Genomic DNA, 15,126 nt, shown 5'->3' with positions numbered 1-15,126 from the left:
GGCGCTCTGCTGGCCGCGGCTTCAGGAAAATGGCCGCGGGATGCCGCGCGTGCGCAGATGGATATCGCGGCGGCCATTTTCCTGAAGCCGCGGCCAGCAGAGCGCCGCTTCTGCGCACGCGCGGCCAAAGGAAGATGGCCGCGCCCACCGATCACCAATGCAATAACGAACACCGCGCTATTTTAAATCCCCTGGAAGAGGATTCCGGACTTTGGGCATGCGCACACCACTACGCCACCAACGGAAAACTACGCCAAATCTGGGGGAAGACAACGCCCATGCGACCTGACCAGCCTGATTGACAGGCGAAAACGGAGACTTTGCAAAGTTATTTCGGCAACTTAGGTGGGTAATAAACGCATAACACACACACTAATGTAACGCACACCTCTGCCCCTATTTAACGCTATTTTTATCCCATCTTCCAAAAACGTGGTGACAGGTTCCCTTTAACCATTTCACATACTCGGTTGGTGATTGTTTGCACCGGACTGATCGACCTTTGGACACGATAAGCTCGGGATTAGCGACTAGATAGCCGGCCACTGTGCCACCGCCATGAAGATGCCGTGACATGACGAGGTGACGTGTTGCAATGATCAATGAGTGCACTGCAGCCGTGAGCACAGCTGCTTATCGGCCGTCCCCTCCTCCTCCGCTCCCCGTGACTGGCCCGGCTTATCCCTGGACCTGCCCGGCAGCTGCCACGTTTCAGTGGTGACGTCAGCCCAATCAAGCAGATCCGCTAGGGGGAGCCTGAGCTTCCTCCAGGAACCAGGACAAGGAGCGGGGAGGGGCCGGCCAGCTGCTGAGGGAGGGGTGAGTCATCGTCTTACGCATGCGCGAGTTACCCCATTGGCTCCTGGGAAATGCAGTTTAATCTCCGCCCATTGCCTTCGCTAATGACTGCTGTTTGCGGCCACCGCGGGACTACATTTCCCAGAAGGCGGCGCGGGGCCGGCCTTCAGTCAGCAGTACGAAGCCTTCCTGAGTTGGAGGATTCACTATTTCCTGGTTTCAGCTGGCAGCCATTTTGGGGTTACAGAGAGCTCGGGCTTGCGGTGGCTCTGCTGGCTTTTTTGGGGGGTTATTCCCGGGCCGTTGGGGGAGTGTAGCGCTCGTGAATAGATTGTTGTTTCTTTTTTTTTTTACATTGTCGCTTTTGGTTTCTTTTTATTTTTTAAATTTGGCTCTCGGGGCCGGTTTTGCTTGGCAGGCGTCGGGTCTCCGGTGTTTTGTGTGTGTGTGTTTTCTGCAGAAGCGGCGGGGAGCTCAGTGACATGTCCAGCATGAATCCCGAGTAGTGAGTATCCGCCATGTCCTGTGTGTGGGCCGGGGTGGGGGGCTCCGCTGGGGGGCAGCACTGCCCACCTGGGCACATACCCGCCCTGTCATGGCAGCCGGCAGTGGGGCCGGACATTAACACTGTCACTGCCGGGGGTCTCAGCTGGGGCCCGCAGGGCTGTGAGTAGGCCTCTGCAGGTGCCACACTACGCCTCCTGGATGTAGCAGAGCTGGATGTGTGCCGGCTGGTGACGTGCTGCCCCGAGACCACCTGCAGTCCCATGCAACGCAGTGTGATTCATACTAGTATGCTATAACCCCTTGTTTTTTGTTCTAGGTATTGGAGTAGCTTTACCTGCAGTCCTATGTAAATTACACATGATTTCCCCACTAGATACAGCCATGCCATAGCCCCCTTCAGTTTGCGGTTTGTCTTTCTAGGAATAACACTAGTTTTACCTGCAGTCCCATGTAAGCTGCTGGTAACACATAATGGATTGCGTTACATACAACCAGTTTGCACTTTGTAGGTTGGATTACTATCAGTCAGTCTGCCCAAGGGCAGTTTGGCCTAGTAGCACAACTCATGGGGGTAGTAGTAGTGAGCCAGGGGAAGGCCTCACTTGTACATGTATTGAATTAACCTTTTTTCATTGTTTTGTTGTTTTACTTTTAGCATTTTTTGCTTTTGAGGGCAAAATTAAGAAAAATGTGCATTTTTTTTTAATTGCTAACTATTCATCAGTAAAAGCTGCACAGCACCCAGGTGGCTTATACGTGTCATGTTTTTTTTTTTTTTTTTTTTCCCCTCAGATCCTAAAGCCCCCATACACATTAGCCTGTGTGCTGAATCGGCCGATGGTCTAATTTGTATGGGGCGCCGGTCGGGTCGGAAGATATGTCAGCCATGTTGGATTTCAGACTGCTGAATGAATTGTGCTCCCAAAGATAAGCCCGGCCGATGTCAGTCGGTGGCTTTCTCATACAGAACACAGGAGCACTTGGCTGAACGAGTGATCCGGTGTATGGGAGAGTTGGCTGAGCAGTCGGCGGAAGCATTTGTGAACAGCCTCATAGGCTATAATGGGTATCTGTTCTGTCCAAGAAAGCCAAGGGCGGAACATGTATGTGAATCACAGGATGTCTGAATGAGGCTGTTCTGCAGGACTCGGCAGCGGCTGCTACACTTACAATGGAGCTGCACATGGTAGCTCCGGTCACTGTTTACACCCGGCTGTCGCAGCTGATCAGGACCCCACCGATCTGATATTGATGACCTATCCTTAGCATAGTTCGTCAATGTCCTGTGACTGACGACCCCAATAATCGGTCACTTTATATGATCTGTGGTTGTAGCAGCAGTGGCCACATTCTGGTACAGGAGGTTGTGTTGTCAATGTGAAAGTTCAAGATAAAATGCCTGTTTGTCATGACAATCATGCGATAAAGCTTTCCAGGCCTCTTGTGCCTTCTTGATTCTGGCATCTGGGCCTGAGAAGCAGTGACATATTATGATGGTGAGCTAGGGCACAGCTTTTTGGTCCTTTTGTAAGTAACAGTTATTGCCTGTATGACCTGTCTACAACAGAGACTGATCTATCACCATGGACTCTGCTCCTAAAGGGGAATAGGGAAACGGAAACCAGTTTGTCTGCCGGCTCTGAATCACGCAGGAAGTGGTAGTCCTGTACCCGAGAGCAGGACGGGGAGAGATATAGTGTGTGTTACACACAGTGACACTGGATACAGAGGAGCACAGATGGGTGGCACTGGGATGGCAGAATACCCTCTGTAAGTGGAGCAGCGAGTCATATGTGTGTCACATGGTTCTTGCAAAACACTTATTACATGTACTGCAGATTTTGCAATCTTCTGCCAAGAGCTGCCGTTAACACTTCCTGTCCGGATCAAGTGATTGTTGGGTCAGGATGACTACGGCTGACATTAACTTTTTTTTTTCCACCACATCCATTCTAGCATTCCTCTGAAATGAACCTCCCGCACTTTGTACCACTCAGCAGATTTAGTTTATGTAGTACAAGGGTTAGTTCAGTCCACTTTTTAGTAATTTTTTTTTGCATACTAGGATGCTTTTGTTCCTTTTTTTGTTTGTCAGATGCCTAGCTTTTTGTAGACGTATGTGCAGCAATTTTGTGCATAGTACTTAAACTACAAGCTCGTCAGTATGTAACCATTCTCCTGTCTAATGAGGAAATGTTGGCGGGCAGGATTACTTTTGATTGTGATCTTACCAGTCAGCAGTAGCTTCATTTGAAACTCATGGGCCCCCAAGCATCACAGATCTTTAATAATATTGGGCTCATTATATGGGCCTAAAGGAGCTTTTCATCCACTTTCCCTAGACTCGATGCCTGGTGCGTCTGCAACCTCTGATCGCAGTATAACTACACCCATCATCTGGCCTAAAATTATCTTAAGAACTCAGTTACTTAATGACCGCATTGTGGTAAGGTGTAATTAAAATATAAAAGTGTATTGTGGGATTAATTACTGTTTGTATAGCCACCCTTCAAAGCTGGTCGGACACATGAAATGGACTGAAATATTACACCGGAGTGGGCACAATCTTGGAAATTGTATACAAAGATGTTTGGATTTTTTTTTTTGTCAGCTGTTATGTCTGAATATACAAAAGTATATCGAGTGTTTCTGATCTCTTGCTACTTTGTGTAAGCTGATTCTGTTTTTTATTTTTTATTTTCTTCCTGATCTATTAGTTCGAACTGGTGCATCAATGTCAGATCATACGTCTGTTTGTACAATCAGCTACATTTCTGCTAATCATTTAGACTGTAAGATCTTATGGTCCTGTCCCAATTTTTGCACCCATTTTCTTATGTTTATTGCAGCTTTTGTTTCTATGGAGAAGTTCAGTTGTGATAGTTTTTGATCTGTGGCAGAAACTGTGTACTGATCTCATATTAATCTACTCTGATCAGTTCCTTCTTTTATGTGTACACTTTTAGCGCAGGTTGCTTTGCTCTTTTAGACTACAATAAGTTTCTAGACCCGGTCCATCATCGTGAGAATCGCTTCCTACGGGGACGCCATCTGCTGCTCTTTTGATTTGCCGACCTGGTGCAGCATCACATATGGGAATAGTTGTTGATGCCGTCGGGCAAGAGGCCATTCTCAGGTTTCCTGCCCAGCAGCCACAGATTACTGATGTGGCCGATGGACCAGGTTCTGTTTATTCATTCGTACCATCTGTAATCTGCACCCTGTACAGGTTAGTGACATGTTCCCCAGCACCTACTGCCTGGTGGCACCTGGAATAGTTGCACAAAGCGGAGGTGACTGGTGTGGATAGCTGTGTTGGACTCCTTTTAGATTTACTTTAATCCCCTAGTAGGGCCATGGCAAATGTGGCCGCACCAAGCCCCCTGGAATGGGTTGAGTCCAATCTGTCTGATAAGGTGGTTTGTGCAGAAGCCCCTGCTTGTAGTTGGATGGGATTTCCAGATAGAATCCCTGAAAGGTGCTGCTGCTCTAGTCTGAATTATAGTGGCCTACGCTGCGTGTTTTAGACCCCTGTACTGAAATGGGTGGATAATATAGTATTTAGTTTCTTGATCTCATGACCTTGTGAGACTTGTCTGGATAAATGATGTGCTAAAAGGGATTGTCCACTGCTAGACAACCCATTATTAATATTCTTAATAGACCCGGGGGGGGGATACTTTGTCCTTGACCAGCATCATTCCTTTGTAATCAGTGGCAGTCTGCTAGGCCACTGTTCATGGTTTGGTGTGACATGTGAATCCTTAAGCCAATCGGAAGCCACTGATCAGCTGCAGTGTTCACATTTTGCTCAATAAATTGTGTTCACGTGAGGCACCCGCCGAATGTTGATTTGAATCCAGCACACAGGCCGTGGGGTGTGAGTACGGAGGTGTCCTGTTGGTCTGTGAGGTAAGTAACACCCCCTCCTATGGCCCATTAAGTGGACAACCCCTTTAAGTTTAGTATTAAGGAATGTAACTTGTTATATAGATGAGTTGGTGAAAATGTCCTTGGCAGAATCAATGATCTTGTTTTTAGAGTTTAAGTAGATAAGTGGTGAGCAAATCTGTTACTTCCAGGGTCTGCATGATACAAGGCCTGTATAGTTTAATAAAATACTTTCCATAATTGTCAGTTCTGGCAAATTTATATGTCCGTTGGATACCTCTATCGCTATGTTGCTTACTGAGCTGCTTGCTGTAGTTTTGATCAAATCGCTTATGAGCAGGATAATTTCACTACAGGACTAGTAAACCTGCTGCCAGGTAGTCCAACTATGCCCCCATTAATGATTGGCAGCTTTCTGCCTATGCACATTGTACACACAAAGCTGCATATTGGTGAGGGTTGGGTTATACATAGCTCAGCATTTAGAGACCTTCTAAATCTACAGGAGCCCTGTAAGTGGTGCAGTGGAATCAGGGTCTCTGTCCCTACCTCTTGCTGCTCTCAGATGTTATAGCAAAAACCTGTTGACTGATTCCTTTTAAGGCTATGTTCACACATTGGGTTTTTGCAGCGTTTGTCATTCAAATCTGAAGCTGCGTTTTACAGTGCCAGCAAAAGCTGAGATTTCATAAATTTCATGCACAGTTTTTTTTACTGACTGATTTGGAAAACTGCTGCGTTTTTGAAAGAGGCACTTTTTTCAGCATTTTTTTGGCATTTTTTTTTTTGACCATAGAAAGAAATGGGCAAGTTCAAAAAATGCAGCAGAAACGCAGGTATCAGGTTTTGCTGCGTTTTTGGTGCAAAAACCTAAGGAAGTTGCATCATGTTTTTTTGGAGGCACTAAACATTATCAACATACACAAGACATGCAGCAAACGTGGTCAAAACCTGCTTTTTCTAAGCGGCGTCTTTACTGCCATGAGAGCAGGTTTTGCCTGCAGAATAAACGCAGCAAAAATGCAACATGTGAACATAGCCTAAAGGCCCCGTCACACATAGCGATTTACCAACGATCACGACCAGCGATACGACCTGGCCGTGATCGTTGGTAAGTCGCTGTGTGGTCGCTGGGGAGCTGTCACACAGACAGCTCTCTCCAGCGACCAACGATCAGGGGAACGACTTCGGCATCGTTGAAACTGTCTTCAACGATGCCGAAGTCCCCCTGCAGCACCCGGGTAACCAGGGTAAATATCGGGTTACTAAGCGCAGGGCCGCGCTTAGTAACCCGATGTTTACCCTGGTTACCAAAAAAAACAAACAGTACATACTCACCATCTGATGTCCGTCAGGTCCCTTGCCGTCTGCTTCCTGCTCTGACTGAGTGCCGCCGTACAGTGAGAGCAGAGCGCAGCGGTGACGTCACTGCTGTGCTGTGCTCTCACTTTACGGCCGGATCTCAGTCAGAGCAGGAAGCGGACGGCAAGGGACCTGACGGACATCAGATGGTGAGTATGTACTTTTTTTTTTTTTTTTACATTTACGCTGGTAACCAGGGTAAACATCGGGTTACTAAGCGCGGCCCTGCGCTTAGTAACCCGATGTTTACCCTGGTTACCAGTGAAGACATCGCTGGATCGGTGTCACACACACCGATTCAGCGATGTCAGCGGGACCTCAACGACCAAAAAACGGTCCAGGCCATTCCGACACGACCAGCGATCTCACAGCAGGGGCCTGATCGCTGGTACGTGTCACACATAGCGAGATCGCTACTGAGGTCGCTGTTGCGTCACAAAACTAGTGACTCAGCAGCGATCTCGCTATGTGTGACGGGGCCTTTACGCTCAGTTTTCACACTGCAGCAGCTAAAACCATTTAGGCTTGTGGTGGCCGCTGCTGAACTATCTTGAAGGTAATACATTGCAGTCATTGGTCACTGTATGTGGGTATCAATTTGGCCACAGTGTGAAAACTAAGCCTTTGGGCTCTTTCACGCTTCCGACTTCTCCACGTACAAGAAAAACGGACCAATTCTGTTTAGAATCCGATCAGTGTGTTGTAGGAGTGTCAACCGATTTTCTAGCGGAGGCATTATGGTATGTTCCCACGGTCCATAATCGGCAGCGCTTTGGATCCAGCACATGTTCACTCCTCCAAAGCGCTGCCGGCTTTAGAATGCATGTGTTCATTGAACCGTGCGGAATCCCCGCGTCCAGTACGTTCTGTGTTTGAAATTTATCTTGCAGAGACTCGCATCTCCGCAAGATAAATTGACATGCTGTGGTCTGGAAAGAAGTGCCACATGTCCATCTCCGCAGGTAAGCCATGGTCGTCGGTGCATGCATAGTGGAGATGGGATTTCTTGAAATTTTGTAACATCTGGACGCTGCGGATGTACGCAGCGTCCAACCCACAGCGTTTACTGACCATGGGAACATACTCTAAAAAATAAAAATTACAATTTCTTCTTTTTCCATTGACAGTTCATGAAAAACGGACCGCATCAGATGTCATCCATGTGCAGTCTGATTTTTATTTTTTTATTTTTTTTCACAAAACCATTGACGTACATTGTCTATTTTGATTTGACCCTTGGTTCAAAATCAGCCTGGTCTTCTTCACGTACATGTGCATGGCCTCATAGAATCATAGAATACCACAGGTGCGAGGGCTGTCCATGGAAATTATGTATAAGACGTATACAAAAATCAGATGTTTGACCCTGAGAAGAGAATAGCCAGCCTGACAGGTCACTGCTGGTGTGAGGTGGAATTTAGGATTACATGGTGACTGTATGAGGTCTTTGTTGGCCATTTGGAGTGAGATTGTCTTAATGAGAGAGATAGAGAAAGTAAAATAGCCAGTGTCCTTTCGCTGGTTACTTGTGACCATGTGCTTCATAGGATTACTTAGCATAGGTGTCATTCTGGAAGCATAATTACTGAGATTAAATCGTCCAGTGTAAGCGAGCTTATGTGCTCAGTAAAGGTTCCCCCTACCTGCGGGAGGCTGCCCTTCTCTCTAAATCTCTACGTCTTTACTTGTGTCATTGTTCCAGGATGCTGGCGAGCAGCGTAAGAGAATGATCCTTCATCAGGGATCTGCTGCGGCTCAGCAGTCATGCTTTGCTTCAGAATAGGGTTGGGCCACCTCTTGAATATGTTTTGGATGTCATTGTTCCACGTCCACTAGTCCGCCCTCTTTTGTTCCTGGAGGCGTTCTCTCATTGAGAGATGTTGAATTATCTGAATGATGTATTTAAGTTAAGTTTTTTTTTTTGTCTAGCATCAGATGGTTGTTTCAGTGCGCTTTTCTGCAAGGTCTGGATTTACGATGCATTTGTTAATCACTTTCTTATCTTGGTTCTCATTGCACTCGTGGGGGCTATCTAATATGTTAGGTTTGAGTTTGGTTTTAAGAAGAAAGCTCTGCTTTCTGAGTCTGACTCTTCTGTCCTTCAGTAAAGTGTTCCTCACACTGTGCAGTCCTGTATTCCTAGCTTTTGCTTGCAGCTAAGCGGTTAACCTGCATTGAGTCAGCATGCTAAGGAGCCCATTGTGTGAGCCCTGCCAGAAGGTGCATTGTGGTAAGTGATCTTGCCTTTGAATCATTTCAGATAGAAATGTAGCAGGGCTGACTGGCCTGTTGCCTAGCAGTCCTCTGCTCGGCCTCTGATATTTCACTTTGTTGTTTTTGAGCCGTGCTAAGTGCTTTACATTAGGAAAAGGTTTCCAGGTTCATTTTACCGGACATGCGTTATTGATGACAGCCATGACTCCTTTATATGGCTTTGTATGAGCGTTAGAGGTGTAAATTGACTTCTGCTGTCCACTTCATGACCTGTTTCATACATGACCAATTAACTTTTAGTCTGTGTGCATATGTCCTAGATTTGTCTATGACAAGTCTGATTTGTATTTTCTAAGCATCTGAAGTGGACACTCAGATTTCTGCAGCAGATTTGTAGAAAAGCTGCTGATTAGCCTCATGACACTGACTTTTACATACAAAATATACACAAAAAAATGCTGCGGCTATTACAACCTGCTCCGCAGTTGTTTCATATAGCTTTTATGCACTGCGTGTGGATGGTGTATAATGGTTAAGCCGAAAGATTGGCAGAACCCTGCTCCGACTGCCTCATTGATGGTCCTTGGCAGCTGGATCGGAGCCCTCCTCTTAGGGTATGTTTCCACTGTCAGGATGGCCGGCGGTATCGCCGCAGCGGCGAAGCCGCTCGGCGCTAAGCCCCGCCCCCTTTCTGGGACGCGATCATGCCGGATGTGTTAACTCTTCACATCCGGGATGATCGCTCTCTCCCATAGCGCCCTGTGATATGCCTTGCGGGGACGCTGCGTCCCCGCAAGGTGTACGGACATGCTGCGATCTGAAAAGACGCGCAACATGTCCGTAGTCGCAGGGCCGCCGCGTGCGGGTTTCCACGCATGGTGGAGACGGGATTTCATAAAATCCCCTCCACTATGCTGGAACATCTGGACGCTGCTTGTTTGACGCCGCAGCTCTGCGCAGCGTCAAACAAGCAGCGTTTCCTGACCGTGGAAACATACCCTTACTTGCTGACATCCCTGGTGCCTCTTCTGACTAGTAGGCCCGACATGGCGCCTTGAGTGCATTGCACCACAACAGTATTCACACTCCGGGTCTAATATTTAGGAAAGGTGTTGAGGATGCCAGCTAGTAAAAGGAGGAACGTGAACGTGGCAACACCCCGGTCATTCATGGTGATGCTGCCATGCGGTGTAAACTGCACCTAGGTGCTCTTTACCCACAGAATTGTCCAGCCTTTAATAATCCATTTGCATACTCTGGTAATTTGCCAATCAATGGCAATGCAGTGTGGATTTTACCTGTGTATCAGAATATATACGCCGTCTTCTCTTAAGTCTGATAACTTGCTATGACTTTATAGGTCTTGACCTCTGTAGTAGTACATGATTGTGCAATGCAGGGCTGTGGAGTCGGTAAGCCGAACCTCGGACTCCTCGTTTTCCATGACCCCAACTCCACCAAAATGGACTCCGACTCCACAGCCCTGGTGTAATGTAAGTATTTAGAATACATTCTGCATTATAGGTAACCTGTCAGGTGATTGCCGCTGCCCAGACCGTGGTAAGAATGAATTGAAACCTGTCTGCCCGATCACAACTAAATATAGTACTCTGGAAAGCTCCAGCGTTTCAGAGAAAATATATTTTGAAGGTCCTGTCAAGGACTGCAGCCGGAGACCAGACTAGTCAGGCGCTACCCCTGGCCGGCTCTTCCCTTTGCTGCTGCTGGTATCACATATAGTTCTGTCATTCACTTGCAGTGGTGCTGGGAATAGCTAGCCTGGGGCAGCGCTGGACTAGTCTTATCTTTTCAAGAATAATCTGCGTATAATAATTAAGGCGATTCATGCTGCTCCAAACTGCAGAAGGTTCTTTTTTTTTTTTTTTTTTTTTTTTTTTTGTGTGCAGAAAAACTGCAATTCAATCCTACGGAAATGGTCCCAGAACTGCAACGCGGTGTCAACTACATTCAGTTTAGAAGTAATGCCACACAGATTTTGGAAACTTGACCAGTTTTATAAAAAAAAACAACAAAGCAAAAAAACCCTTTTTCTGCAGAAGGGAATCCACGGGATGTTCTAAATTCTACATACATATGTATAGCACATGTAAGTAGGGTTAGTAAGGACCCCATTTACTTGAACGTGCTGTACTTTTTAAGTGGCTTTTCAGTGCAAAGTCCACAATGAAAATCCACACGAACTGTGCACACAGCATTATAGGCTAGAGAACAGTATACTGTATCAGCTTGGATAAAGCCTGATAATACTGAGGCCATTGGGGTTTTATATTCACCGCAGCTGCCCTGGTCGCCTGTTAGAGGTCCTGAAGTTGTGGTACAATGAGCCATACGCAGGCTGGATTTATTCTGCTAATGGATTTCCAGGGGAACGGTGGAGAATTTCCCAGCTGCTGCCCTATTCTATTATTGGATCACTCCCACTTGTAAAATGATTGATTCCCATAATAGTTAGCTTCAGGAACGGCAATTCCTCTTGTATAAATTATGTGGAGGCTAATATGCTGATTAACCAAGGAAGCCTAATAGTAAATGCAGTCCAGACTCTGCGTACAAGGCCTGTTTCCCTTGCTGCGGTCAGTGTAGGTCTGTGTTCTCCAGCATTGACTTAGGGGAGGCTTCGTTGGACGAGAGAAGTATATTGGCCTATTTATTTCATTTCTTGGCAATGCCTGTTGGATAAAAGGGCTGGCAGTCAAGGACCTGCTTCTCCCTCCAGAAGCCTCCGGTGTATGGTAGTATAGGCCATCTCAATCTAGGTGAATGGGTCTGAACTGCAGTACCAGACACAGGTCATGGACAGTATAGTACAGCTTTTGAGAAAAAGGCTTATGTAGGGTATGTGCACACATGAGCAAAAATGTCCCTATGAGTCCAGAGTGAAAATTGCAGCAGAATCAACAATGTAATGGTTTTTTTTTTTGTTTGTTTTTTTTGTTACTATTGGTGCGGAAATAAGAAGCAAAACTTCTTAAACTTTGACTATATTGTATAACACACTGGTCTTTCTATTTCAGATCAGTGGTGGTATGACATCTGGAACCCCCACCAATCAGCTGAAAACTGCTTCAGCATCTGTCAAAACTGAGTGATGCCTGGGGCAGGACACAGCAGCCCTGTATGTTGCTTAATGGCTGCTCTCCAGTGCTGTACTTGGTCTCCCAATACTGGGCTGCTGATGTCCGGTATTTTCGTTGGTTGATCTCTCCTCTCCGCATCATCTCAAAATGTGGGGAATGTTGAATCTAGTAGGAGATGATGCGGCTTGGTTTCCTAAGTCATCATGCAATACGTTAATGTTCTGCTCTAGGTGTGGACAGACCTTTTCAGAACTAATTATTTGCAAAGCACTCCTATACGGTAATTGATTTGTGAGTCAGTTGCAGGAGGCTCCATGGACTTGGAGCTACATTTTAAAAGGAAACCGACAGCTGATTCCTGCGGCCCTATCCAATGGAGCATGTATCATACACTGGCTGCATAATTTCAGCCATATATGTTTAACTATGAAACAGTGGGCATTTCTGAGAGAAAACAGTTTAATAGCCGCCGGGGACCAAACTGCATAGGAGAAGAGTTTAGACAAGCACGTCCCTGTTGTCGTTTCCTTGCCGGCTTCCATGGAGTGTTGAGTTTCTCCCTGCATGTCTGTATATGGAGGCTGCCATCATTCAAGGGGAGCAGGAATAAGCTGCTGGGAACCCGCCTGTCTGACTAGTCTCCTGTGCTGCTCTATACCCCGCAGCGTTTAACGTATGTTTTTCTTGGAAACACTGCAGCATGTCACAAATCTATTTGGCGGAAATAGTGCAGCCAGTATCTGCTTGCTGTCTGATCCAAGGCCAACATGTTTCGGCTGTCAAGTTTTTTGTTAGGCCTCATTCAGATGCACATATTTTTATTTATTTTTTTTAAAGAAAAGTCGTGTTTTTTTGTTTTTTTTATAGTATGCCGAATAAGATTTTCATCCATTTTTAGTCAATTTTTTGGCTTTTTTTTTTTTTTTTTTTTAACCAGTGTGACATGCGCTTGACCCATTGACCAGTCCAAAACGACAGCTTCTGCATGACCCGTGGATGACATTCATGTGTCGGGTTTATTTTTGAATGAAAGTAGGATTACACTTCTGGGGCATTTTATAAAGTCCTGTACTTCATATTTTTAATGGAAGCTTTTTTCACATTGACTGGAGAGCAAATATCAAACGCTGGCGATCAACCCCTCCCCAGGCCGGTTGTTCCAGCAGAACAGGTTGGGGTTTAACCTGGGTTCCTTTTTTTCCTGCAGACTTTTCCAGTCTCTCCTGTTCTGTGCATTTTCTTTATTAGTGGGATCCATTTAAGTGTGAACCTGCTGCTTTGGTTTTGTGACCTTTACATCTAAATGTCTTTAATGTATGTTAATCATGAGCAGTGGTGGTAATTAGCAGCGTGTGGCATACTGGGTCCCACATCCCTCCACGTCGTCCTCACTGTGAAAGAGCGAGATCTAATATGTTATCGCGAGATCTCACGTTTTGCTGAAATCCAGCACTGCCGCATTCTTTACAAAGTAAAGTCATTAGACCAGTTACCAATCGGTAATTTTTAATTTAGTAGCACTGGGTTGGTGCAAAAATAAAGGATAGTTGTGGGGTCCCTTTCTGCATGCTGGCACCTTTAAAGTAACCCTGAAGTTCAGACTCAACTTCTGCTAAAAAATTGTGTATTATGGGTGCAAATTGCCTCTTCAGAGAGGAAGGGGACTTGAACTCTTTAGCGCCACCTGTTGTGTGGGTGGATGGATGGATGTGTGGATGGATGGATGGATGTGTGGATGGATGGATGTGTGGATGGATGGATGGATGGATGTGTGGATGGATGGATGGATGTGTGGATGGATGGATGTGTGGATGGATGTGTGGATGGATGGATGGATGTGTGGATGGATGGATGGATGTGTGGATGGATGGATGGATGTGTGGATGGATGGATGGATGGATGGATGTGTGGATGGATGGATGTGTGGATGGGTGGATGGATGGGTGGATGGGTGGATGGGTGGATGGATGGATGGGTGGATGGATGGGTGTGGTATATAGAGCGCGGTGGAGATAGCAGCGCAGTATGTAAGTGCGTGCCATAGACTGCGAGAAAGACAGCCATGATATGCCATGGACTTCCTTAACCCCACCCTGCACCCCATCCATTGTTCCCACAGTCCCCATCCATCGTCCCTGCCCATTATCCCCACAGTCCCTACTCCCTATTCCCTACTGTACTTGTGCTTAGGCAAAACTGATGTTTATTTGGTCCTGCCAATAAAGCTTCCGTAAATTGAATTGTATGTGTGTGTGTGTGTGTGTGTTTATATATATATATATATATATATATATATATATATATATATATATATATATATATATATATATATATATGTGTATATATAATTTTTTTTTTCCTGTGGCTGGTCACTTTAAAAAAAAGTAAATAATCAGTTTTATCCTTTTAAAATATTACAATCATATTATATAGCACTGTGTACTTAAAATTACTACCGTAATTTTTCCTTTTTTCCTTTCTACCCATATAATGTTTCTGTTATACGTTGTCATGTGATGTTAAACTGACTAGCTGAATACTTGTGAGCTTTATGTAGAAACAGGAGGTCAATTTTTCCTGTGTGATTCACTGCATAAGTGAATGGCAGGGGAAGGAGGGAGCAGCTGGGTCACGTGTTGAAGGGGGGGGGGATGATAAATACAGGGACAAGAGACTTCCTGCTTCTTTGTAGAGAAAAGAGAAGAACTTAGTGTTTAGAAAGACAAAATGAGTAATTGTCAGTACACAGTGCTATATAAAATGATTGCATTATAAAAAAAAAAAAAAATAGCCCCAGACTGGAGATGAATACTCTTTAAAGTTATGTTCATGCATAGAGCATTTGCTGTATATATTTTCTGGGCCAGAATTTGCATGATGATGATTTTGTAGCAGATTTTCCACAGAATTTCACCTTTTGCTTTGCACTGGAATGATACCTGCAATGATTTTTGCTCAAATAATTAACTTGCTGTAGATTCCCTGAGCAGATCTTTTCCTCTGTGTAGATGAGGTTTGTTGATGTTTTAGCTGTTAGCCAGTACATTGTTATACTGCGGATTTTCTGCACACAAATATGCAGTGTGTGAACATACCTTGAATGTTTGACAATCCTGCAGTGCAATGGAAATCGATAAAATCAGTTTTTTGTTACATAGATTTAAAAGGAGAAAAAAATTGGGCTATTTTCGGTTTATACTTTGTCCTTTCAGAAAGTGGTCTCAACAGTCTCTATCACAGACAGGATTACAATGTC

At 45.4% G+C, this 15,126-nt stretch overlaps 1 protein-coding gene across 1 annotated transcript in view; it reads left to right on the top strand.

Moving 5' to 3' along the window:
* Positions 1–887: 887 nt before the first annotated feature.
* Positions 888–15,126, top strand: part of RAB1A (RAB1A, member RAS oncogene family) — a 42,005-nt gene continuing 27,766 nt past the window's right edge. Inside the window, exon 1 of the mRNA XM_077282526.1 lies at positions 888–1,303. Coding sequence (XP_077138641.1) covers positions 1,281–1,303 — 23 coding nt within the window. The 5' untranslated portion in view covers positions 888–1,280. The remainder of the gene's footprint in view (positions 1,304–15,126) is intronic.

This window comes from Ranitomeya variabilis, chromosome 2, assembly GCF_051348905.1.
Source record: "Ranitomeya variabilis isolate aRanVar5 chromosome 2, aRanVar5.hap1, whole genome shotgun sequence".
In the NCBI taxonomy this organism is placed as follows: Eukaryota; Metazoa; Chordata; class Amphibia; order Anura; family Dendrobatidae; genus Ranitomeya; species Ranitomeya variabilis.
The sequence above is the reverse complement of the archived record's forward strand: the minus strand, read 5'-3'. Positions and strand labels throughout refer to the sequence as shown.